Source organism: Onychomys torridus, chromosome 1, assembly GCF_903995425.1.
Source record: "Onychomys torridus chromosome 1, mOncTor1.1, whole genome shotgun sequence".
In the NCBI taxonomy this organism is placed as follows: domain Eukaryota; kingdom Metazoa; phylum Chordata; class Mammalia; order Rodentia; family Cricetidae; genus Onychomys; species Onychomys torridus.
The window spans coordinates 149,230,883-149,256,830 of NC_050443.1; the positions used below are offsets into that span (position 1 = coordinate 149,230,883).

Sequence of the window (25,948 nt, forward strand, 5' to 3'; positions counted from 1 at the left end):
AATGCAACAGTAGCTACCACTTTAAAGATGTGCTATCTGAGGCTGAGAGACAGGTGTTGGGAGTCATGACCAAGAGTGAGCAGGGGAACAAAGACTCTTAGTTTTTGTCCAGGTTCACACCAGAGTGTGACAAACTATGGTCAAATCTTCCTTCTAACTGTCTTATATGGATTAAGTATACTCATTTCCTTATTCCCTCAATGTGCAGCATGTATAAATGAATCCATGAATGACCAGAATTCATACACTGTCACACTGTTATTGCTACAAAGTCAATAGATGCTGAGAAGGGTCTCACTCACAGTCATTTTTCCCGTCCCTGATAATTTTAAAGCTGAGATTGGTATCAACTTTTACTTGAATAATAGGAGTTATAGGAAAACTATCTACCTAAAGCTATAATAAAATAGATATAAAGCAAAGTAGCTATACTATTTTCTATGAGACAATTGACTTTTTCTGTAATTCTAAAGCAGCTGCTCATGTTTTTAAGATGGCTACCAGTCGGGCTGGAGGGACAGCTCAGCCATTAAAGGCTAGCCTCACAACCAAAAATGTAAGATGGCCACCAGTCATCTTATTTGCACACCTGAAGTTCTTAATATTTTACTCCTAGGATAAACCTTTTTTCATGGATTCTTAGAGCAAAAATATTTTATTTCTTTTGTGCTTGAGGTTACTACAAGATTCGTGATAAAATTTTGGCACAAACCATGGACTTCACACTAAATTTTATATGCTTAATCTTTCTGCTGTCTTATAGGATATGAATTATCAGTTTGTACTGGGTGAAAAGGGGGATTATGAAGACCACTGTTTTTTTCCAAAGTAACCTACATTTCTTTGAGGAAAAAAAAAAAGAATCTTGAATACAACAAATCTTTGCCAAACATTAAAGCTTTGTTTTATAGCAAATCATCCTTGTAGAAGAATTGCATTTATACAAAATTATAATTAATGAGATATTTAACCTCTAATATCATCAGAAAATATTTTCAGTCTGACAATTAAATGTTTTATTCTAATTGTTTACATTGGATTTTAAACTACCACTTACCTTCTTGAGTTTATCTTTACAAAATTAAGATTTCAAGTTGAAAAGAGCCATCCTAAGTAAACATATTGAGTAACAAGTACATTGTTTGCTTAATAGTTCTTTTAAGTAATCAGTGTTAGTGCCAGAGCACTGACATGAAGTCCAAATATTTGACCTTAACATATTAAAATCATTTTTATCAAAATAAAGTCCCCAAAGTGAATCTCACTTACTTTGCTTTCGCTTCTGCATCTTCATATGCTTTGTTAGAAACATCATCCAGTCCTCCAATCAAATGCTTGAATGAGCTGTCAGAGAAAAACCAAAGTGACCAAGTTAAGTCCTCTGCCAAGTCAAAATAATGGCAACCAGTCATTAATAGTGAAATGTTTTAAAGTCATCTTAATAAAACTAAATTCAAACATTTCAAGAAATACATTAGACAGCAGAATTTCCTCTAATTTGGTGCTAAAAATTATGAGGTCAGGGGCTTCTTCTATCTGATCAACCCCTATACCCTATACCTGATCACATCTAACAATCATGTCTGGCAAAACAGATATTGAGCCACCTGAGTGGAATAAAATCTAGACTATGCTAATAAGTCAATTCTTATCAAACTGAAATAACAATGGACTGCCAATGAGAGAATGCCTACTCTGTCAGTTAACTAGCATTAATTTTTATTAATTTCAATGAAATCTCTAGAAGGCAAGAAGCAGAGGTATCTCTATTTAAAAGAAAGCAAATGATCTTCATAGACAAAGTAAGAATTATAGAAAAATTAACCCATTTAAGAAAGTGAAGTATGAAGTAGAAATATTAACTAGAGACAATCTATTCAATATCTACTATATATCTAGAACTGTCTTTAGATTTACTTTATATAATGAAGTGTTATCTATCATATGCTTAAAATAGAAAATGTTATATAATAAAAAAACCAATGAATACACACAGAGTAGGACTCTCTTTGAAATTTACTGAATAGAGCCAGATACAATAATTCTTTCACACGTGACATTTTGGCAACCACTGAAATAGACTGGATGAGAAACACAAAAGAAACTCAATAGAAGTCTATCTGGACTGTCACATAATAACCAGAACTTCACAGTCTTGTGTGAGAAAATGATTCACTTGAGCCAGGTCCTTGGCAATATCTTCTCTCTGGTGTCTACTTGCTTTCTGTTTGCTTCATACATCTGCTGTAATATTCTATCTGAGTGCATGGAGTGAAGCAACCATGGGCCAAGCCCTCTGAAATAGTGAGCTAAAATGAATCTTTTTAAAAGTTCTTTCTGTCAGGTATTTGGTCACAGTGATAAGGGTATAATGAATATACCATGCATTGCTCAGTGGTGACAAGTACTATACAATTTTGTAAGTTACTATCACCTCCATTTTATTGGTGTGTTTGTGATAGAGTTAGAAGTTTACCCTAAATCTTAAACCTAGTAAATGCGATAGACTCATAGGAAGGAAGTGATCATTCTCCTCCCTATTCAATAATCTATTCTATAACACCTATTCCAATCACCATGCTTTGAAGACAGTGATGAAAAATTTTAGTAGTATATAGGCTCTTAATTAAGGGTTTTAAGGTATCATATTAAATTAAAATTTTATACCTCTATTAATTTTTTATATATGTATGTATATGTGGTTGTGTGTGCATGTGGTTGTTTTGTGTTCACATGTGAAGTCCAGAGGCTGATGCCAGATGTCTTCCTTGATCTTTCTCCAAAGTTATATATTGAGGCAGGTCTTGAAGACAGAACTTGATTTGTTTCTTCCAGCTAGCCAGTTTGCTCTGTGGATCGCCTGTCTCTATTTTAAGCACAGGGATTTCAGACAAGTGTCTGTGCCAGCCCTGGATTTGTGTGAGCACTGAGGAGCTGAACTTCAGTTCTCACACTTATGTAGCAAACATTTGACCTTTTTTGTGTTCTCCCCTGTTCTGTCTGTACAATTTCTTGTTGGAAGCACTGAGGATTGAATCTAAGGTCTTTTACATTCTAGACAAGATGCATAACACTAAATCACCTTCACAGTCTTTTCATCATCTCAATCTACAAAGGGCATGCATTTTGAGCATCAAATAACAAATTATGCATGGTCAGTTCCTGAACCACAGCAGAAAATTTGATGACTTAAATTTCAAAGTTACTTAACTGCTTTCACTTATAATTACTTTTGCAAAAAACTATAAAGAAGAATAGAACAATGGAGGACTAGCAGCTGTTATCTCAGATCCCTGGTGGTGATCCACCTGGAAGGCTGGTTCACTGCTATGCTGTGCACAACACAGTCATGTGGATATACAAAAGGAGACAAGAAGGAAGTTATGAGACACAGGCCTAGGAAATCAAGAATCTCATCCCAAAATATGAAGTTTAATGTAATTAATTTATTAATCTGTACTGAAGGAATAGGAAGCACTCTGTAATTTTTTCAAAAATGTTATCAATAAAGTAAATGATAACTATATTTTCTGTTATTGAGAAAAAGTTTCAAATGTGATTTCAGACATTTTCTCTTTATTTTACTTTGTTCTATTTCTTGTTTACTCTTGTTTTAGTTAATTAACACTTTATTATATTTTTATTTACTTTTTTTTTACCATGAATGCCTATAATTTTTGTTAGTAACATTCTGATGAAGCTGGAGACAGGAAACAAAAACGTAATTTTTCACTCAAATAATAGCATAAAATGTTAGCTTTTCTTTTTTTCCCTACTTGTTATTGGAAATAGATTTTTTCTTCTTACATAATATATCCTGATTACAATTTCTCCTCCCTCTACTCTTCCCAATTCCTTCCCACCTCTACTCACCATCCAATCCACTCCCTTCTTGTCTCCCCTAGGAAAATAAACAGGTTTCTGAGGGATAATAATAAATTAAAATATAATATAATAATAAACACAAAAACTAACATGTTGGAATTGGACAAAACAAACAGGAGGAAAAGAGCCCCAGAGAAAGCACAAGAATTAGAGACCCACAGTTCACACCCTCAGGAATCCCATTAAAACACTAAACTGGAAGCCATAATATGCATGCAAAGGATGGTGCAGACCCGAGCAGACCCTGTACATTCTGCCTTAGTCTCTGTGAATTCATATGAGATTTTATCATGTTGATTTAGAAGGCCTTTTTTTGTTTTTGTTTTTTGTTTTGTTTTGTGTGTGTGTGTGTATGTGTGTGTGTGTGTGTGTGTGTGTGTGTGTGTGTGTGTGTGTGTGTGTGTCTCATCCCCTTTGACTCTTAGAATCTTTCTGCTTCCTCTTCCCTGAGGCCTGAGGGGAAGGGATTTGATGGAGACATCCTATTTAGGGTTGACTGAGTATTCCAAGGTCTCTCACTCTCTCTATAATGTCTGACTGGAGATCTCTATTTTTGTTCCTATCTGCTACAGGAGGAAACTTAGCTGATAATGGCTGAGCAAGGCACTGGGATATGAGTACAGCAGAATATCATTAGGAGCCATTTTATTGCTACTTTTTAAAACTAACAATAGTATTTGATTTACCCTAGATCCCTGGGATATCTAGTTTGTTTTGAGGCAATGTTTCCACATGAAAAACTAGGTTAGCCTAGAATTTATTATGTACCAAAAGTTGTCTTGAACTCATGATCTTTCTCTGTCAGCCTTCTGGCTAGTAGGATTCTTGGCATGTGTCATTATACCTAGCACCACTATTATTTATATAATTAACTTTTATATTTTCCCATAGAATGTATCAGTCCATAACTAAACTTGGAGAAAGTCTTATTTCAAAGAAACTCTAATGTCCAAAAATGGGCTTAGTTACCCAGTGACATGTGGCTTGGGGAGTGTCTTTTAATCTCAGTATAGCTGTGCTATTGTTTAGAGTTAGAGTTATTAAGTATCTATGAGTCAATGTTATTTTTAAATTTGCAACATTGTATACATATTTAATTTTCTTTTAAAACTTTAAGCAATATTTTAACAGTGAATAAGTTGTTATATGTAGATATGTCATAGAATATCTATCTATGTATCTCTTACATCATATACAAACACACACAGACACATATACACAGTGAAGCAGGAAGTATGCTAACTATGTACACAAACAATATTTGTACTCTAGACTGTATATTGAACATTCAGGATTTCTTCTCATGATAAACATACCAAAGACTGTATTTTCATCTTTGGGAACTTAGCGCTATATATTGTTTATAAATCATTTTTGTTTGAAGGACAATCTTAGTCAAAAGAATATTGCAACATTGAATAATTAGATTCTAATAAAATGGTAAATCCTTTAAAACAAAAGACCAACTATTACATGTAAATGAATTTTAAAAAAGGAAATGAAAAAAAAATAGAGACCTAACAGTTAGTACTTTATGGAGGTAGAACTTAAATGAATAACTAAGGACATGTTGATAAGCTATGTGGTAGAATTACCGAATTAATTAATAAACTTATTTTTGACCAGTTTTATTGGTGTGCAGTTCTGGCTATTGAACCTGGGGCCTCACACCTAGTGGGAAGGCCCTCTACCACTTGTTGCACACTTTTTCCCTTTCAGAAATACATAACATCTATGTGGATCCTTGTCACACAGTTCTTTGAGGACGTATTACTATCAGTGGTTGTGATGGCTCTTCTTCATTGTTAACTTGACTACATTTGGATTTAACTAAAACCCAAATGAGTGGGCACACCTATGATGGATTTGTTTTTCTTCTTTACATCATTTCAATTAGGAATATCCACTTCTAAACTGGATCTTTGAGGTGTGAAGATAAACCTTTTATCCCGATTTTTTGAGGTGGGAAGATACACCTTTAATCTGGACCATACTTTCTGCTAGAAGCCTATATAAAGTGCATGGAGGAAGGAAGCTTGCTCTCTTTGCCTGTTTGCTCTCATTAGCAAGCTCATTCCTTTACTGGAATTAAAGCCTATTTCTATAGAATTCCAGCATTTACTGAAGATCAGCTGAGACATCCAGCTTGTGGACTGAACAATTACTGGATTCTTGGACACCTCCCTCCATTCATAGACAGCCATTGTTGGATTAGCCGGACCACAGCTAGTAAGCTATTGTAATAAATCCCCATATATACAGATGCTTTCTATAGAGAGAGAGGGAAAGAAAGGAAGATTAATTGTATAAGTTCTGTTACCCTAGAGAACCCTGATTAATACACTGGTGGATTCCTTTCTAAATATTTATTAAGGTCTTGTGTCATGGCTTGACTAACAAAGAAGACTTCTGTCATCATTGTTCCATTCTGAAGATCTTAGTAAGATGTTTTGACAACCTTAGCAACTGAATGAGTAGAAACCACAAAACATTTATCAGCTATAAAAACAAGTAATTACAGATAAATCATTAAATACCTTAAACTAATATAATCATGGGTAATTTATATTTTAGTATTGTAAAGTGAAATAGCCAATTTCATATGTACTCTAGATTAAATTTCAGAGGAAAGTAGGAAGGTATTCTTATGTGATCTCAACAGCATACCTCAATGAATGCATGTAGTTGAACATACACTTTAATGTTAATTTTTCTGAAAAGGGAATCGAATTTTAACATGTCAAGGAGGGGCTGAAGCGATGGGTCAGTAGGCTCAGTAGTTAAGAGCACTGGCTCCTCTTCCAGAGGACTTGAATTTGATTCTTAGTACCCACATGGTGGTTCACAACCTGTAATTCAAGTTCCAAGGGATCTGATGCCCTCTTCCTGCATCTGTAGGTACTGCACACAATGGTACATAGGCGTGCATGCATGCAAAACACCCATACACATCAAATAAAAATAAATAAATACTTTTTAAATGTCAAGGCTGGATTCTTTACAGCAAGTGGGTGAAATGGTGTTATTTGAATATAGAATCACAAATGCAGAAACACAGAGGAAGAACAAATATGAGGTCTCCTGTGTGTAAGGTGTAGAAGGAAAAGAAAGCCAAAGAGGAAGAAAGAAAGAACAATGGTGAAGGGGACAGATGGAAGATGAGAGTAGGAAGAAAGAAAAAAAAAGAAAAAAAAAGAAAAAGAAAGAGAGGCAATAATGACTCCCATCAAGAATGTTAACATTTGTAGACATTTTTCTTAGGAAGCAACATTGTAAAGGCTGCTACTCATTCTAAGAACTGTGTCTGTTTGAGGACATTATGGTGATTGACTCAGTGGGTAATAATTTCAGCTATTAAGATGTTTTCATTATTAAACCAAAACATCTTTCTGAAGGGAGCTGATTACTCAGTGGTATGTCTAAAAATGTGTATAATTTTGTTCTTCAGTTGCAATATGATGGTTCTTTGTCTAAAGAGAAACAGGCTTTAAAACTCTAAGGAAGACAAAAGTCCAAATTGATAGACTCCAAGTATCAACGGTCAACATGTTGCTGATAAAGAAAGGCATATAAACCTAATTTACAGTTTATAAAGAGCTTTTTATAAGTCATATATATATTTAAATATAAAAGACAAATATTAGTTGACTAAATTCTCATGGTTTACTATATCTATTTTGATGCAATGTTTAGTAGTTATATGTGGGTAATTACATTCAGTGAGTTAAAAATAATGAAAATAAAATTAATTAAGTAGGCTCTTTCAAATTCAAAATAGGGAACTAGAGAGCCATCTGGCTGTGTTCAGCTGATCTGGCTTCTTAGGCTGCTGTCCCCTCCGTTCTTCACTGTCACATACATGTCTCTTTTAAAGCTGTGCACTCTATAGAAGGTGGAAGAGGATGACTTTGCCAAAGGATGGCCTTCCCAGACAGGAGGAGGACTGGTATTCAGTCAAGGGTATATAAGTAACTGCACTCCCATGCTAGAACCTCCAAATAAGTTCTCAAATTTCAAATATGGTTACCAAATTCAGGTCTTATTTGAAGCAGATTTGTTTTCTTTATTACATCATTATATAAGTCAATAATCTGTTCTAAATAATTGAATACTATAAGACAGAGAACAAATGGAAAATCTTAAATTAGAAATGGATTTTCTGAGTTTTTAATTGATATATATGTACATAAAATGCTATATATGGACATACATATTTAGTTACTTTAAAAGGTGTGCATTGGAATGTAGAGATGGTTTAGTTGCTGAAGCCAAGCCTGCATTGAATTCTTGAAACTCACATGGTGAAAGGAGAGAACTGACTCCTGTGGGTTGTCCTTTGACATTAATACACATGCTATGGCACAGGCATGCATGCATGTGCATACACACATACACACACCCCAATAAAAAATAGACCTAATAAATTTCAAAGTAAATAAATAACATGGTGCATAAAAGCAAAGTAGATAACAATATGGACTGTTGCAAACCATCACCACATATTCAGCTAATAATATCAACAAATAAACATGTAATTAATAAAATCTAAGCACAGTCAGAATCTGAGCATTTGTTGGTTTACTTTCAGCTGTTTTCTAAAATGATTAGGATGGCTTAAATGTAGTGATCCTCTCAACAATGCTGTCATTTCTTCAGCCAGACTAGGACTATCTATCTACTCTTTCTGACCTGTCATGAAAGATGATAGTGATGTGAAAGAGCTGGGATTTCACTGGACCTGTGAGCTTCTGAATAAGGTTTCTCCGAAGAGAACTATTTTCATGCATTAGAGTAATGATTCTGAATCAAGAGCTCAGCAAACTATCATTTACAAACCAAGCTGCCTGTAATTATAAACAAGTTTTAACAGAACACATTATTCTATGTACTGTTTACTGCCTACAACTGTTTTCATATATACAGCTGAGTTGAACAACTATAACAGAGTTCACACAGACTGAAAAGTTGGAAGTATTTCTATCTGGCATATCATATAAAGTTTCTAGATTGTTCTCTGCATTTTACCCTTCCACCATTATATTGAATCTATCACTAAATACTGCTGGTTCTAGTTTCAATAATTTGAAGTTAATCCCTTTTGTGTCTTGTCCTTTGGTTTTATCCAACTTGGGATAATTTTATTTTATTTTATTTTATGGACACACTTCCTTGCAAGCAGGCAAGATAATATTTTAAAACATGAGTCAGATGACGTCACTATTCTGCTGGCATCTACAACCATTCTAATTTCTCCCTTGCATTTGCTTTAGAATATACACCCTGTGTCTGGAATGTTCTTTGCCCATGCGTTCACATAGAATTTCCTTTAATACCATTCAGGTTTCAGCACAAGTGCATCCTCCTCAGACAGGTCTTCCCAGGCAGCCAATACAATTTAATATTTAACCTACAGCCTTACTGTAAATTCTCTGTCACTTTGATTCATTCTCCCTTATTACCAATTATAAAGCAACTTTATTTAAATACTGGTTGTCTTCCCCACACTAAAATCTTGATTTCACAACAAGATCTTAACCTGTCTCATCCACCAGTCGTTCTTTGTGTACTAGAAGACTGTCTGATTGTAAGAGAAACTTGAAAGGAAAAGGTGGATGCATCCTTTGATCTATTCATTTTATGTCTAAGCATGTGATCAGAAGATGACAAGCAACGTTTTCCCTTTTCTGACACAAACTTTGTTTCTAACTCAAGGTATTTTTTGTGTATTTGTCTATATAAAATATGAATATACAGGACAAAACTTCAGCTTCAATGAATACTCTGCCTATATTTTGGTAATAATGAAAAAAATATGTTGGTTAAGCAAATATGTATAAAATTGTTTGAAGCACAGGGCATCAAGGCACCTGTTATCAGTGCCAGGATTTCCCTCACATTACTGTATCTTTTGCAATGATTGGATCTATGACTTGCTCCTCCTCTATGGACTGTTTGAGGAAAATATCACTGTTTTGAAAGCTAATGTTGATATTTAATAGAGCTCTCATTAATTTCATAAAAATAATCCATTTTGCCCTCTGGAAACCAAGTATCAACGCTAAATTATTTAACTTTTCTTATAACATAGAAGATTCTCAACAATTATCCACCATGATCAAGTAGGCTTCATCCCAGGGATGCAAGGGTGGTTCAACATATGAAAGTCCATCAATGTAATACACCATATAAACAAACTCAAAGAAAAAAAACCACACGATCATCTCACTAGATGCAGAAAAGGCATCTGACAAAATCCAACACCCCTTCATGATAAAGGTCTTGGAGCGATCAGGAATACAGGGAACATACCTAAACATAATCAAGGCAATCTACAGCAAGCCAACAGCCAATATCAAATTAAATGGAGAGAAACTCAAAGCAATACCACTAAAATCAGAAACAAGGCAAGGCTGTCCCCTCTCCTCAAACTTATTCAATATAGTACTTGAAGTTCTAGCCAGAGCTATAAGACAACATAAAGAGATTAAGGGGATACAAATTGGAAAGGAAGAAGTCAAGCTTTCCCTATTTGCAGATGACATGATAGTATACATGAGTGACACCAAAAATTCAACCAAGGAACTGATACAGCTAAAAAAAACCTTCAGCAACATAGTAGGATACAAGATCAACTCAAAAAAATCAGTAGCCCTCCTATATACAATAGACAAACAGGCTGAGAAGGAAATCAGAGATGCATCACCCTTTACAATAGCCACAAATGATATAAAATACCTTGGGGTTACTCTAATTAAGCATGTGAAGGACCTATATGACAAGAACTTTAAGTCCCTGAAAAAAGAAATTGAAGATGTCAGAAAATGGAAAGATCTCCCATGCTCATGGATAGGCAGGATTAACATTAAATGGCGATCTTACCAAAAGCAATCTACAGATTCAACACAATCCCCATCAAATTACCAACACAAATCTTCACAGATCTGGAAAGAATAATACGCAGCTTCATATGGAAAAACAAAAAACCCAGGATAGCCAAAAGAATCCTGTACAATAAAACAACCTCGGGAGGTATCACCATCCCCGACCTCAAGCTCTACTATAGAGCTACCGTAATAAAAACAGCTTGGTACTGGCATGAAAACCGACATGTGGACCAATGGAATCGAATTGAAGACCCTGACATCAACCCACACACCTATGAACATATAATTTTTGACAAAGAAGCCAAAAATGTACAATGGAAAAAAGAAAGCATCTTCAACAAATGGTGCTGGCAAAACTGGATGTCAATGTGTAGAAGGCTGAAAATAGATCCATATCTGTCACCATGCACAAAACTTAAGTCCAAGTGAATCAAAGACCTCAACATAAATCCAGCTACTCTGAACCTGATAGAAGAGAAAATAGGAAGTAGTCTTGAATGCATTGACACTGGAGATCACTTTCTAAATATAACACCAGTAGCACAGACACTGAGAGAAAAAAATCAATCAATGGGACCTGTTGAAACTGAGAAGCTTTTGTAGAGCAAAGAACATGGTCAACAAGACAAAGCGACAGCCTAGAGAATGGGAAAAGTTCTTCACCAACCCCACATCTGACAGAGGGCTGATATCCAGAATATATAAAGAACTCAAGAAATTAGACATCAACATCAAAATGCCCAACAGTCCAATTAAGAAATGGGCTATAGAACTAAACAGAGAATTCTCCACAGAGGAAGTTCAAATGGCTGAAAGACATTTAAGGAATTGCTCAACATCCCCAATTTTCCTGGAAATGCAAATCAAAACGACTCTGAGATACCACCTTACACCTGTCAGAATGGCTAAGATCAAAAACACAGAAGACAGCTTATGCTGGAGAGGATGTGGAGCAAGGGGAACTCTTCTCCACTGCTGGTGGGAATGCAAGCTTGTACAGCCACTTTGGAAATAAATATGGCACTTCCTTAGAAAATTGGGAATCTATCTTCCCCAAGACCCAGCTATAGCACTCTTGGGCATATACCCAAGGAATGCTCAATTACACCACAAGGGCATTTGCTCAGCTATGTTCATATCAGCATTGTTTCTAATAGCCAGAACCTGGAAACAACCTATATGTCCTTCAACTGAAGAATGGATAAAGAAAATATGGTACATATACACAATGGAGTACTACTCAGCAGAGAAAAACAATGACATCATGAAGTTCACAGGCAAATGGATAGATCTAGAAAAAAGTCATCCTGAGTGAGGTAACACAGACTCAGAAGGACAAACATGGTATGTACTCACTCACAGGAGAATACTAGATGTAAAACAAAGATGACTAGACTGCTACACAACTCCAGGGAGGCAACCTAGAAAATGGGACCCTAGGAAAGACCCAGGGATCACCCAATGACAGAGAAATGGATGAGATCTACATGAACAACCTGGATGACAGTGGGAGTAATGAAGGGCAAGATTTGAGGGAAAGAAAGCTTAGGGGAGCAGGAGATCCCAGCTGGATCAAGAACAGAAAGGGAGAACAAGGAATAACAGAGCATGATAAATGAAGACCACATGAGAACAGGAATAGGCAGAGTGCTCTAGAGGTCCCCAGAAATCCACAGTGATATATCCTCTGTAGACTGCTGGCAATGGTCGAGAGAAAGCCTGATCTGACCTAGTCTGGTGATCAGATGACTAAACACCCTAACAGTCGTCTTGGAACTCTCATCCAATAACTGATGGAAGTGGATGCAGAGATCCTCAGCCAGGCCCCAGGTGGAGCTCCAGGTGTCCAACAGTCAGGAAAGAGGAGGGACTGCAAGAGCGTGAATTGTTGAATCCAAGATTGCAAAAAGCACAGGGACAAACAGCCAAATGAATGGAAGCACATGAATTGTGAACCAAGGGCTGTGGAGCCCTCAGCTAGATCAGGCCCTCTGGATATGTGAGACAATTGAATAGCTTGATCTGTTTGGGAGGCACCCAGTCTGTGGGGCCAGGACCTGTCCTTAGTGCATCAGCTGGCTGTTTGGAACCTTGGGCTTACACAGGGACACATGCTCAGCCTGGAAGGAGGGGACAGGACCTGCCTGTACTGAATCCACCAGGTTTAAATGAATCCCTTAGGGGTGTCTTGGTCCTGAAGGACATGGGAATGGAGGGGAGGGGCTGGGGGGAAGGTGGGGATGGGGGCAGGAGGGGGGAGGACAGGGGAACCCATGGCTGATGTATAAAATTAAAGCACATAATAATAATAATAATAATAATAATAATAATAATAATAATGAAAAAAATAAAATAAAAAAAGAAGATTCTCAATTAAGAAAATTTATCATCTGTTTTGTAATAAGAATCACAAATGGACAAACATTTAATTTTTCCCATTTTCAAAATAAAAACTAGGGCATATATCAAATGTCTTACTTATTAAATATTTTCCAGTATACTTTTTAAAACATACTCTAAAATTATCAGTTCACTTAGTCTATTAAAAATTCCTCTCCAAATAGACTAAAGAAAAATAAGCTTCATTTATTTAAAACAAGTAAAAATATATAGTTAATGCATTCTGTATTAATCATATCAAATAACAGTTTTAAAGAACTTTTTAAATAAATGACTATTTAAACTGTATGACATTTACAGTTTATACCTAAAAATATCATGTAAGTACAAAACTGTATGAAATTTATGAACTCCTTAGAGAGTACAATAAATTTATCCCATGGTATCTTTTTTAGAAAACCTTTATTTATGACTAAAAATTCTTTAAAGTAAAAATGTTAGTTCCTAGCTTGACATTCTTACAAAAATTTATCACTGAACTTTCTTTTAGCTCTTATGATATGACAGGGAAAAGTAATTCTTGGTCACTCAATGAGAACTAGTTGCTAAGACTCTATTGCTTAAGATGCCATGTATCTGGGTTGTAAATTGTAGAGAAATTGGGCTGGAACTGAGCTTGAAGCTTCCTCCACGCTGGCTAGCTTTCATAATGCTAGAACATACTATGCAGTCTGCAGTGGTTAAGACTTGTTAACCAGTTGTTAACTCTGCATGCTATAATATCCATCTTCCACCAAGAAGTGCCTGCTGATGCAATAATCTCAGGACTCTTAAGGAAGGGACAAACTTTCTGACTGAATGTGAGGCCTGACTCACAGGAAAGAATTCATTCTGCTTGCTGTAAACATGGTCAAAGGCCCATGGCAGAGGTCATCTTAGATAATAGGGTTGAGCTTAATATGTTCATTTAGTTCAATTGTCATAGTGTCAAGTTGCCTTCTAAATACTCACATTTATAGTAACAGACAAATGCCACTTTTAGTCTGAATCAGAGAAGCCTTTCTTTGCAGTGTGTGTGTGATGAATGCAGAGACTCATGGCTGCTGGTGACTCGAAGAGGAAGTGATGGTTGAGTGCTTAGCCTTAAACAGGAGGTTTATATCACCCACCTCTAAGGCTCAGGGAACATTGCAGAAGAGGGACTGGAAATAATGCAAGGACAGAAGACAGTGTCATGAAATACTGTCTTCTGGGCACTACACAGCTAACATAATCACCATCTCACAGTGTGGTGGCTGCCTTTAGTTGACCTACACAAGACTGGGGCTATTAATGGCAATCACAAAGTGGTGAAGAACTTTAGAGACCCTACCATTCTGTGCTAATGATGGTTCTGGGGGAGGAGTAGTCATTGTTATCAGGGGTACCCACTGAGGAACTCATTCAAGCTCTAAGAGATATTCCACACTCATGGTCACACAGATGATCCTGGCTAAAATCCATGGGTGTCAAAAACAACAACAATGGTCTTGAATGTGGGAAGGGGACTTGTAGAGAGAAGGAGGGTCAATAGAGGTGGGAGATGAGGGGAAACCACTGGAATGTGTATTATACATGTATGAAACTGTCAAAGAACAAACAGTAAAAATTAAAATAAACAGATGTTTCTTCAGGAATAATTGAATACTCACAGTAAAAATATCCTTAAATCTCATAAATTAATGCTTACAGAGTTTAATAAAAATATCAAAGCAAAATATTAAAACATATTAATTAAAAAAAATTTTTTTAATTTTTATATTTTTTACATGGGCTTTCTCTTGTTCTACAGATGAGCAATGAAGGCTAAAACAACTCATTGAAGTCACAAGTATGCTTTCCACTGGAATTTGAACTAGAAATACTGATGACTGCTTACACCATTCTTCTTCCAACATGGAAGGCTGAAGCAGATGATTAATAGCTGGAGTTGTACTTTGGAATAACATCTCTGTTCTCTGGCATCCAGCCCTCATGGCCCCATGGCCAACCCAATCTTTAACAGAACATCAAATTTGCTACACACTGACTATAAGGGCACTAATGAAGGGAGTGCATTAGTTTCCTTGTGCTGCCATAGGAAACCCAAGAAACTAAGTTTTAAACAACAGAAGTGACTTCTCTAACATCCAAGAGGCTAGAAGTCTGAGACCAATAACTGACCATGGTTGTTTTCTGGTGAGGTCTTTCTCTCTGTTATTGCTTAGTGAGCTTGTTCTCACTGGGTCCTCATACTAGCTTGCAGTGTGTGTTTCTGCCTTTTACAAGGATTAGACTTTTACAAGTCCCATGGGATTAGAGTTATAGCCAATGAGCTCATTTAACCTTAATCACTTCCTTCATGGCTGTGTCTAAATATAGTCACACTGGGTGTTAGGACTGCAACATACAGACCAAGAGACATAATTAGTCCATAATAAACTTAATGAAGAAATATTAGTGGCAACCCAAAAGATACACTTTCTTGTGTCACTATTTTGGGAAAACGTTTGCTTCTATTGTTTTAAGTCCATTCAATTTACATTTAAACATTTTTACTGTATATTCTTTGTATATAGTATTATGTTAATAAAGACATTTTATATGTATATTGTACACTGAACAAATTCTCTTTCACTTCTCTTTTTAAAACACATAATTTTCTTGGGATCTAGGCACAGATATAAGAAAATTAACACTTAAAAAAAACTACAAAAATGATCAAAACTTTGCTCATTGTTCACAACTATGATGGTCACCCACTATTTTAATATGTTTTAAATTCAAAGGTGGTGAGAGCAAAATTAAAGTGTAGCAGATTCTTACCACATCATGAGTGGTAATGTAAGGATATTCTCATGAGGGGCAAAGAGCTGTGTTCAGCAACTAAATGTAAGAGCACATCACGCCTTCCCCAGCCAGTCTCTTTGACAAGGAGCATTTTCTTCCTGTTTCTGGGGCTTTTCCTGCTCATTCATCAAGGTCAATTCAAGTATTACTTCCCGTCAGTAACTCTCTTAGAGCCAAACCTCAGGTTAACTTTCTTTCTATTTCTTCAGTTCCTGTGTGTGTGTGTGTGTGTGTGTGTGTGTGTGTGTGTGTTTATGTGTGTTGAGATGGTCACAAACATGTAGCCCATGTAGTCCTGCTTGAGGTTCCTGAGTGCTAGACCCAAGGGCATGTACCCTGATGCCTTGTGGATGCACTAGTTTTTTATTTAGTTTTCTTTTGTGGGGGGGGATGCTTTTGTTTACTTTTACTTTTGGTTCTGGGGTAGGACCAGGCCTTTTGCATGCTCAGCACAGTCACTGTTTAATAACATTTGTATTCATAACTTTGAAAATGTTAAGGTCTTGGTTTCACCATTTTTCACTCACAACTCAATACACTGCGGTGATTATACTTCCTTCATGGGAAGTACACTATTTTCTAAAACAAATTGCTCTTCCTCTGAAAAAAAAAATTATCTCATTCCTTTTTTGTGTGTGCATGCGTCCATGCATGCGTGAAAGTGTGTGTGTGTGTGTGTGTGTGTGTGTGTGTGTGTGTGTGTGTGTGCGTGTGTGTGTGTGTGTGTGACCACAGAGGTCAGAAGAGGCTGTCAGATCCCCTGCAGCTGTTGTTACAGGCCATCATGAGCCACCCAATTTGGGTGCTGAGAACTTACCTCAGGACCTTGGAAGAGCTGGAAGTACTCTTTAGCTACTGAGCCATCTCTCCAGCCTACAGATTCTCTTTTTTTACACATCTCTTTCATTGTTCTCCTCTTGACTCTTGTCCTATCAGTGACATTTTCTTCTCTTGCTTTAGATTCTTCTTTCCATCTATAAGCATTACAGTGTCTAACCCTACACTATAAAATTGTCCTTTGTGGACAGACAGCCAGGTAAAGTGTCCTCCTGTCCCTTGTCCTCTTTCATTTTTACTTCTCAACCTATCACAGGCTTGCAGTTCAGTCTCATCTTTCTCTCACGCTTACTGTAACTTTCCCTCAAAGTGGCCATTCCTATTAGTCTGTCACTGTTGCTGTTTTCTACATTTCCTCTACGAGCTGTCTGAGGTTCCGGACAGAATGGCAGCATTCCTTGGATGTAGAGCTATATGTCTGCAGAGCAGCACTGGCTATTTCTTTGCCCCTGACTGTCCATTTCCTCATTTTCACCTTCTCCCTCTGTGCTACTGCCTCTCAGCATAAATCACACACACTTCTCCCTCCACCATCTTGTTGATGTAAGTTACTGCAACTTTTGTCTTTGCCATCTGTCCTGGTTAGGGTTCTATTGCTGTGAAGAGACACCATGACCATGGCAACTCTTATAAAGAAAAACATTTAACTGGGGTTGGCTTATGGTTTCAGAGGCTTAGTCCATTATCAGCATGGTGGTGTGCAGGCAGACATGGTACTGGAGAAGAAGCTGAGAGTTCCACATCTTGATCTGTGGGCAGCAGAAATGACTGCCGAACTGGGTGTAGTGTGAGCACAGGAGATCCAAAACCCACCTCCACAGTGACACACTTCCTCCAACGAGGCCACACCTACCCCAAGGAGGCCATACCTCCTAACAGTGCCACTCCATATGGGCCAATCATTCAAACACCTGAGTCTTTGGGGGCCATACCTATTCAAACCATCACATAATTTTTTTCTATTTCACCAATAGAGTTATTTACCTTAAATACCTAAGGTCTGATATACACTTAATCTTTTATGCTTGCTCACAACCCTACAAAGCAATTGCTGTGACCATACTTTATGGAGAGCTTACATCAGGATTTCTTATGCTCACCTAAACTGATGGTTTTGACAGGATAATTCTCCTGGCTGTAGAAAATGCCCAGGGTATTATAAGATGTTTAGGAGAAGTCCTGCTCTCTGCTCACAATACATGAGCAGCAAATCCATTGTAATAACAGAATTGCCTCAAGACATTGCCAGCATCCCAAGGCTACCAACAGCAGACATGAGACAAGGATTGGGAAAGTTATATAACTCACCAGAAACTGTACCTTCAGGAGACAAGACCAGCCATCTAATGTTGACTATGATCTAGTTCTTATGTAGTATATTGATCCAATCTGTCTTTACAGGTTCTCAAAATCTAACTTTAATCTTAGTCTTGGGTTCAGGTCCTCAGGTTATCATTGAACACTTCATATTAACACATCTGCCACTTTATGGTGTTACCCACATCTTACTGACACCTCATATTCTTCAATTTGCCCAGAATTGCATATACCACCTTCTTTCTACACTGGTTCCTACATCTCCCATCTTCCTAATTATCTTTTTATTTATTGCAATTCAGAGTGCAAATTGTGGTGATGTTGTGTTCCCTGATATATTGTGCATCCTAATAAAATTATCTGGGGTCAGAGGGCAGAACAGCTAGATAGACATAGAGGCCAAAAAGTGGTGGCACACACACCTTTAATCCTATCACTTGGGAGGCAGAGATTCATCTGGATGTCTGTGAGTCCAAAGCCACACTAGAAATAGCCAGGCATGGTGACTCATGCCTTTAATCCCAGGAAGTGATGGCAGAAAGGTATATAAGGTGTGAGGACCAGAAATTAGACTGGTTAAGCTTTTAGGCTTTGAGCATCAGTTCAGCTAAGATTCATTTGGATGAGGACTCAGAAGTTTCCAGTCTGAGGAAACAGGATCAGCTGAGGAATTGGCAAGGTGAAGTGGCTGTGGCTTGTTCTGCTTCTCTGATCTTCTAGCTTTAACCCCAATACCTGGCCCATGGTTTGTTTTTATTAATAAGATCTTTTAAGATTCCTGCTACAGCAAATCCTGGTGTTCTCAGAAGCTTCCTCTTTACTAGAGCCCATAAAGCTCACTTTTACAATATTTTTTGCATTCCTTGCTCTTTCTGCCTCTGTTGTCTTACTCAGGCTACACATACTTACAGTACTTATAGTCTTAGTATGAAGGAATCACATTTTATTCTTTGTTATACACCTTTGACCTACCTCTTCCATTCTCTACTTGTCTTTCAAGAAATTGCCCAAACAGAATCAAGCTTCCCACTTATTTTGCTGGAGCAAAGGCAATAAGCAAAATAGGGTGTCAAAGGCAGAGCAGGTCTTAGAGTCAGATAACCCCATCTGGGCAGGTTACTCTCTCTGTCCAAGTTACTGAGCTCTCTAAACTAGTTTCCCTTTCTTAAATATCTTGTTTTGGTGGTATTTATTCCCAGGGAACTATTGTAAGGATTAACAGATAAGCAAAAGTTAAAATAGATCATCAGGCCAGCAAGATGTCTGTGAGAGTAAAGGTGCCTGCTGCAGAGCCTGTCACCCTCCCCTGAACTCATGCTGAAAGAAGGCAACTGACTCTTCACGCTGTTCTTTGTCCTAAATGCACAAGATGGCAGGAACATGTGTGTGTGCACACATCAAAAGTATCATATGTAGATACTCATATTCATGAATTAGCTTTTCCAGCTTTTCCCTTTCTGCCACTCTCTACCATTTCTACCATTATCTGCCAACAATACGCTGAATCTTCTCAAGTCAGTTTTCTGGTTCCTAGGCATGTTAGACACCTGGATAATTTCCATTTCTTTCTAGCCTGCCCTCCCTTCCCAGGTACTCTTCTGACCTTTACTATTTACTTTTACAGTTCAGAAGAAGGTCATCTTCATTTTTTTCCTCAGTTTTCTGAAGCTTCTAAAATGTATTTATTCTTCCCTAGGATAAAGATGCAACTGTCAAACAATGCACAAATCGTCATAGCTTTAATTGTTAATAACTAAGCTCCATGCAGCAATCATAAGAGAAAAAAATGTCAAGTGCACTCTTTTAAGGTTGTGATATATTTCATACCTTGGGATAACTTGTCATTATTGTGTCTTTTAAAATTATTTCAACTGAAAACTTAAACTGGCTATTGGTGATAGGCTACAGTACATTCCCATGCATTGTCATCGAGGGGTGAACTGTGTAATGGTTCTATGAAATTATTTTAAAACATGCTGATCTTTAAATCAGCAATTCCCCCACTGTGTGTTCCTTCAGGGAAATACTTTGGAAAGTAAGTAAAGATGCCTAATGCACAGAACTCTTTATAAAATTAAGAATTAAAGTGACCTAAATGTCTAAGTACAGCTAAGGATATAAGAAGACAAAGAAACAGAGTTATGCTTATAGCAAATCATCAATGTGATGTGCTAAGTCATGAAGGTTAGTGTTATTAACTCTATTTACATGTTATGAATTTTGGGACATGACACTTGGACTTTCTGAAGCTTCATTTATTTCGAAAAGGAGACAAACAGCATTTCTTACAGGTGTGCTGTGAGAAAAAAATGATTTGTTTAATTAGTCCTTATCTATATATCTACTTCTGTGTGAGCCTCAGTGAGTATGTAATATGCTAGTGCTATTGCTGGGTGTGGATAAAGTAGAAAAAAACCTAGGTGGAATGGCCTACTTAATTAAATATACTAAAAGTTGATGAAATTTAACAATAGTTATTATTAAATGGCAAGATATTTGTGCTTTTCTGAATTCCCTCCTTTCTGGTGGTTATCACACATAAAATTATAGAACATAGAGTATACTAGAGATGTAAAAAGAGAGAGAGCAAGAGACACCTTGTGAAACCAGAGAAATAGGACTCATTAACTGCTGTCATTCAGGTTTCTTTCTGACTGATAGATAATGTATTATCCATCTCCAATTCAGCTAGCAAGACAGCACCTTTCTTATCAACCACCAAATCATGATTTGCCTTTGATAGTCTGGAATCTATTCAAAATTAGTTCAATTACATGGCTGTAGAAGGGCTTGTAGATAAGATGACCATTGTATTTCATCCAGGGAGATAAGTTCTAAAAAGGCTTCTACTGTAACACTTGGTGAGGGATGAGGCATACCTTCTATTGTGGCTAATGCTAATTCCATTCCTGGTCCTAAGCTATGTGCTTCAGATGAGTACCGACTGTGAGACATATTGAAAAGAAAACGAAAGTCTTAGATCTTTATGACCCAGCTGGGCCTATAATGACTGTCTCACCAGGGAAGTGTGCCACTAAAATAAGCAAATCTATTTAACTCTACCAAAAATGTGCACTGAGTATCTGGAGCAGATTTCAACTTTAATGATTTTCCCATTGTTTTTAACCTTGCTGTTAGACTTCTATGTGAAAATGCTCCTGGCCTCTGCCCATCCCTGTACCTACTCCACTTCAAGACACATTAGAATTGCCTCCCCAAATAAACAGCTAGAACCACTGCTCAGACAGGCAAATGTGATATTCCAAAGGTTGCTGTATTTTAAGGATTGCTGTTTAATGCTTACATTTTTGAAAATAAAATTAATTTTTGCTTATTTTGTTATCCTTTCATATAAATTTTCAAACAAATCTAAAAAAAACACTGGACAAAAATGCAAGCCTCAGAAACACAGCAAACTTTCAAGTATTCACTGGAGAAGAAACACAGCAAACTTTCAAGTATTCACTGAAAAAATGGAATTATTATTAGTATAAAACAAAATAATGACCTAAACCAAGGCAGCTTAAGTTTTAAGGGATTTACCATGAGCTCCAGTATCAAGTTGCATTTGTCGTCTGGATGTCAGAGAACAACCAAAGCATTTCTAGCTGGCAGTGATCACTTTAGTATGAGCATCTGATGAACCTGAACCTAGGATGTCCACAGTGGAAGCAACCATTCTCTTCTATGGCAACTGGGTCTCTCTCTCTCATCACTAACCTCCTACAGACACCTACCGAGTCTCTGAATAAAAGACACTTCTCTCACCTGGAACATTTAAGAATCACCCAGATCTGCTATAGACTCAAGTATAAACTTGAGTCTAAAACTCTCACCTTAAGAGACGTTCCTTAGGGCTGTTGTGACTTTACCCTAACCATCTCTCACTGCTAGTTCTTCTCTGGGCTGTAACCAGTATTTCTCTGCTCCCTTCCCTCAAAGACAAATACATGGTACAGTAACAATGGCTCTTCACTGGCCCCTTAGTTTTCAATGGATAAGACCAGACTCTTTAGTTTGAGACACTAGGAGATTATTTTTTAAAAAATAGGAATTTATTGGGTTTCTAATTTATGTGTTATGACACTTGTCCTGTGTGTGTGTATGTATGTATGTATGTATGTTTGTATGTATGTATGAATGTATGTATGTGTGAAGGTATGTATTCGTGTATGTATGAGTGTGTGTGTGTGTGTGTGTGTGTGTGTGTGTGTGTGTGTGCACGTGCATGCACATATGAATGTATGATACCTGTGGAGACAAGAAAGGGGTGTCAGACCCCTGGAACTGGAGTTACAGACAGTTGTGAGTCACCATGTGGGTGCTGGGATTAGAACCCTGGTCCTCAGCAAAAAGCAGCCAGTGCTCTTAACTGTTGAGCCCTCTGTCTAGCTCCTATTCGATTTCTTGATAAGCTGTCCCCAATTCTTCTTCCCAAACTCAACTCTCAGCCTCTATCTGTATGACTTTTGCCAGTTTCTTCTGTAAGTCCTCTATTCTCACCATATTCCACTCAATACTGCAAAAAAGCCACCGAGTCTGTTTGTTGAAGCCCTGCCCTCTGAGTACCTGCCTTCAGTTTTCCTTCCTTTATTTGTAAAACTCCTACTCATATTTACAAGAACCTAGCTTACAAGTCACTCTGTCCAAGAAGTGAGGCACTTCAGGCAAAACAATCTACTGCCCTCAGTTCTTAGCAAAGAATTGTTCATCCTTGAATTGTTAGGATCACAGGTTGCTGTTCTTCATTGTTATGTCCCTGGGTGGCTGAATAGGGTTTGGTTTGGAATGTGTCCTGGTTCTTGATTTTTCTCTCTCCCATCTTCTATTTTTATTTGCATTATTTTTATAAGGAGAGTCTAGCTACAATAAGTCAGATTGGCTTTGAACTCACAATAATTCTTCTGCCATAGCCACTCAAGTATGGGGATTATAGGCACGCACCCCCATGCTCAGATTTTCTCAGCCTTTCCCCCTGTCTTTTGAAATTATGTCCTACATTTTAAATAATTCTCCCTTGCCGATTAGCAATGACATAACGTCAGCACTGGAGAAACAAAGAAAGAATGAAGCATTTTGCTTCTGCATCCTAGTGTGTGCTTGTAATTCCTCCAGTATGTGTTCTTTAGTACCCAATGGCCAGTAGACTTCCCATGGCATAGCTTTTCATTTGTCTGGGAGTAGCTTTTCCAGGAACCCTGCAGTGAGATGTCTGGCACCATTTCTACTGGCATGACACAACAGCTATTTCATAGCTGTCACTTGTTGGCTGTTTTCTTCTTAGATGGGGCGGATTTTGTTGACCAGGGGATATTAGATGATTCCCAGGGACACTTTGTTCATCATTTTGGGGAATTAGTAGTATTAAGTAGATAGTGCTTGGGTCAGGGTGTTGTTAAACATACAGCACAGAAGAGTGCCTCTATTCCCACCTCAAAAACCACCCCCCAATACAAACCAAGTACCTGGTCCCCAGATGTCAATAGCAGTGAGTTTTAAATTTTCTACTACCATTATCTATGCTGATGTGTATTTTGATTACATGTATGTTTGTTTGCCATGTACATATGTGCAGTGCCCACAGAAGCCAGAAATGGGTGTTGTGTCCCCAGGAAGCATCATTACAGATCTTATGAGATACCATGTGGATGCTGGGAATTGACCCTAGGTTCTTTGCAAGAGCAGTCAGTGCTCTTATCCACTGAACCATCTCTCCAGCCCTCAACAGCAGTGGGTTTTAGAAATCATACTCAGTAACAAGGTACAGTTCTGAGTTTCAATAGGGCCAAAAGAAGAGAGGGGAGGACAGGAGAAAGGGGGGCAATATGAGCCCTTGGGAACATTCTTTTGGGACTAGAGTTCAGTGATTGCTCCTTACCACTGCTGCTTCCATATGCTTTAGGCTTCTCAGTAAACACACATTATGACTCTAGTTATCTACTATAGTTTCTAATTGTTTACACTTTGCCCTTCATGTTCTAGTTATTATATGCTGACTCCATTGTGATTAGACCAAGACTAATACAGGCTTATGCATTCATTCACCCCAAGAGACATCTAATGAGCTCTTACTATCATTTCTGAGACTGTTAAAAACAAGAAAGCAGAAATAAACACAACAAATAGATTTTGTCCTTCCACTAAATTTGTAGAATGTAAGTCAAAATGGAAAATGGAAATGCATAATATGGTGAGTAAAAGGAACATAGCACAGTAGGAAACAATAGCAGGATATTTCTCATGAGAGGCAAATAATATGAGTCAGTAAGGGCCTGCTGGCCATTGAAGTAGTGAACTAAAACAGCAGAATTAATGGACTTGACATGTTAATCAATTAATTCCAACTATTTAACGAAATTGGTTGGGATCTGACTTGTGATGGTGCTTATCCCAATGGAAAGTCATTTGAAACTGAAGTATTTTACTCACTGATACTTTCTTTCATTCTTTTTTTTAAAATAAATAGTAGAATTAACACTAGACAGTTCATTCAGCCAAGTTTATAAAACACCAGTAGTATTGGCTTTTTCTTTGTTTTTATCTTATCTGTTCATTCAGAAGTGCAACTCTCTTTAAAGGCAACTGTCTGTTTTCATATATATCATAACACTGAACCTAAAATTTAACACATAGTAGAGGCTCAATATTTGCTTCTTCTGTTATGTAAGTGTATAAGTTTCCTATCTGGGTCATCCAAAGCATTATATGATGGGGGTGAGGCAGTATAGCACACGTCATGAGGCATGTAGCTCAGCCTTTAGCAATAAAGAACTGGAAATCTATATTCCTTCTGTGACTCAACTCTTGTTTCTTAACTAGAGGATTTATAAAAGTGGGTTTTCAAAGTCTTTCTATTTTAAAATTCTAAGATCCACCAAAAGACATTGAAATATAAGAATGCAACTTTACCATCTATCTTACTAATTATTATAAGTAGACAGTGTGATTGAGTGGTACTCCTGGACTTGGATCCTCACCTGCAAAACAGAGTTCATCTTGAGAAGAGAGTAGAATATGGCAGTTTTGAAGTCAAATGGCATATATGAATCTTAGTGACAGAGAGTACTCCCCCACAAACTTGAGGAGGTCAGTATCTTTCCTCCACAGAAGAAGCTTGGCCCTCTCTCCTTTTTAAACATCTTTAAGGCTATTTATGATTCACCTAATTGCTCATGAAATTTTATTTTCTTTTTCTTTACTGTACCAAAAATTTTTATTAGTTTGTTGAGAATTTCATACAATGAGCTTTTTTATTATTTTTAAGTTAAAATATAATCACATCACTCCCTCCCTTCTCTCTCATCCCTCCAAGTCTTCTCGTGCCCTACCTTACTCCTTCTTAAATCCATGGCCTTTTTTACTTATTGTCATACACACGCACACACACACACACACACACACACACACACACACACACACACACACACACACCCTGCTGGTTCATTTAGTGCTGATTGTATGTGTATAATATCATGGCTGACTACTCAGTATTGGTATTGGATAAACAATTAAGACATCAAATTTTTCAAACAATGATTTGTAAATAAGAATGCGCTAAGTTTTGTCATTTCACATCAAGATATTAATGACAGTGGACTCTTAATAGAGTCCTTATGTAACCGAGTAGGGCTAGAAACCATTCATATATTTGCCTTGAAATCTCATAAATGGCAAGTATATTGTTAAGGATGGCTAATGCAGGATAGGTAAGCAATGAGCTCTGATCCAGCTGCTGAGTTGAGTTTGGAACTCTTCAATGCACATCCTAGCCAGAGAAGCTGTTCGTCTTTGCTGCAAGAACCAGCATCAGTGGAAGG

General features: G+C 37.3%; 1 protein-coding gene across 2 annotated transcripts in view; it reads right to left on the bottom strand.

Moving 5' to 3' along the window:
• The window catches only part of Prkg1 (protein kinase cGMP-dependent 1), a 1,194,442-nt gene that overhangs the window by 120,946 nt on the left and 1,047,548 nt on the right, over positions 1-25,948 (bottom strand). For both annotated transcript variants that reach the window (XM_036209439.1, XM_036209436.1), the window contains exon 9: positions 1,270-1,344. In XM_036209439.1, the coding sequence (XP_036065332.1) occupies positions 1,270-1,344 (75 nt within the window). The remainder of the gene's footprint in view (positions 1-1,269; positions 1,345-25,948) is intronic.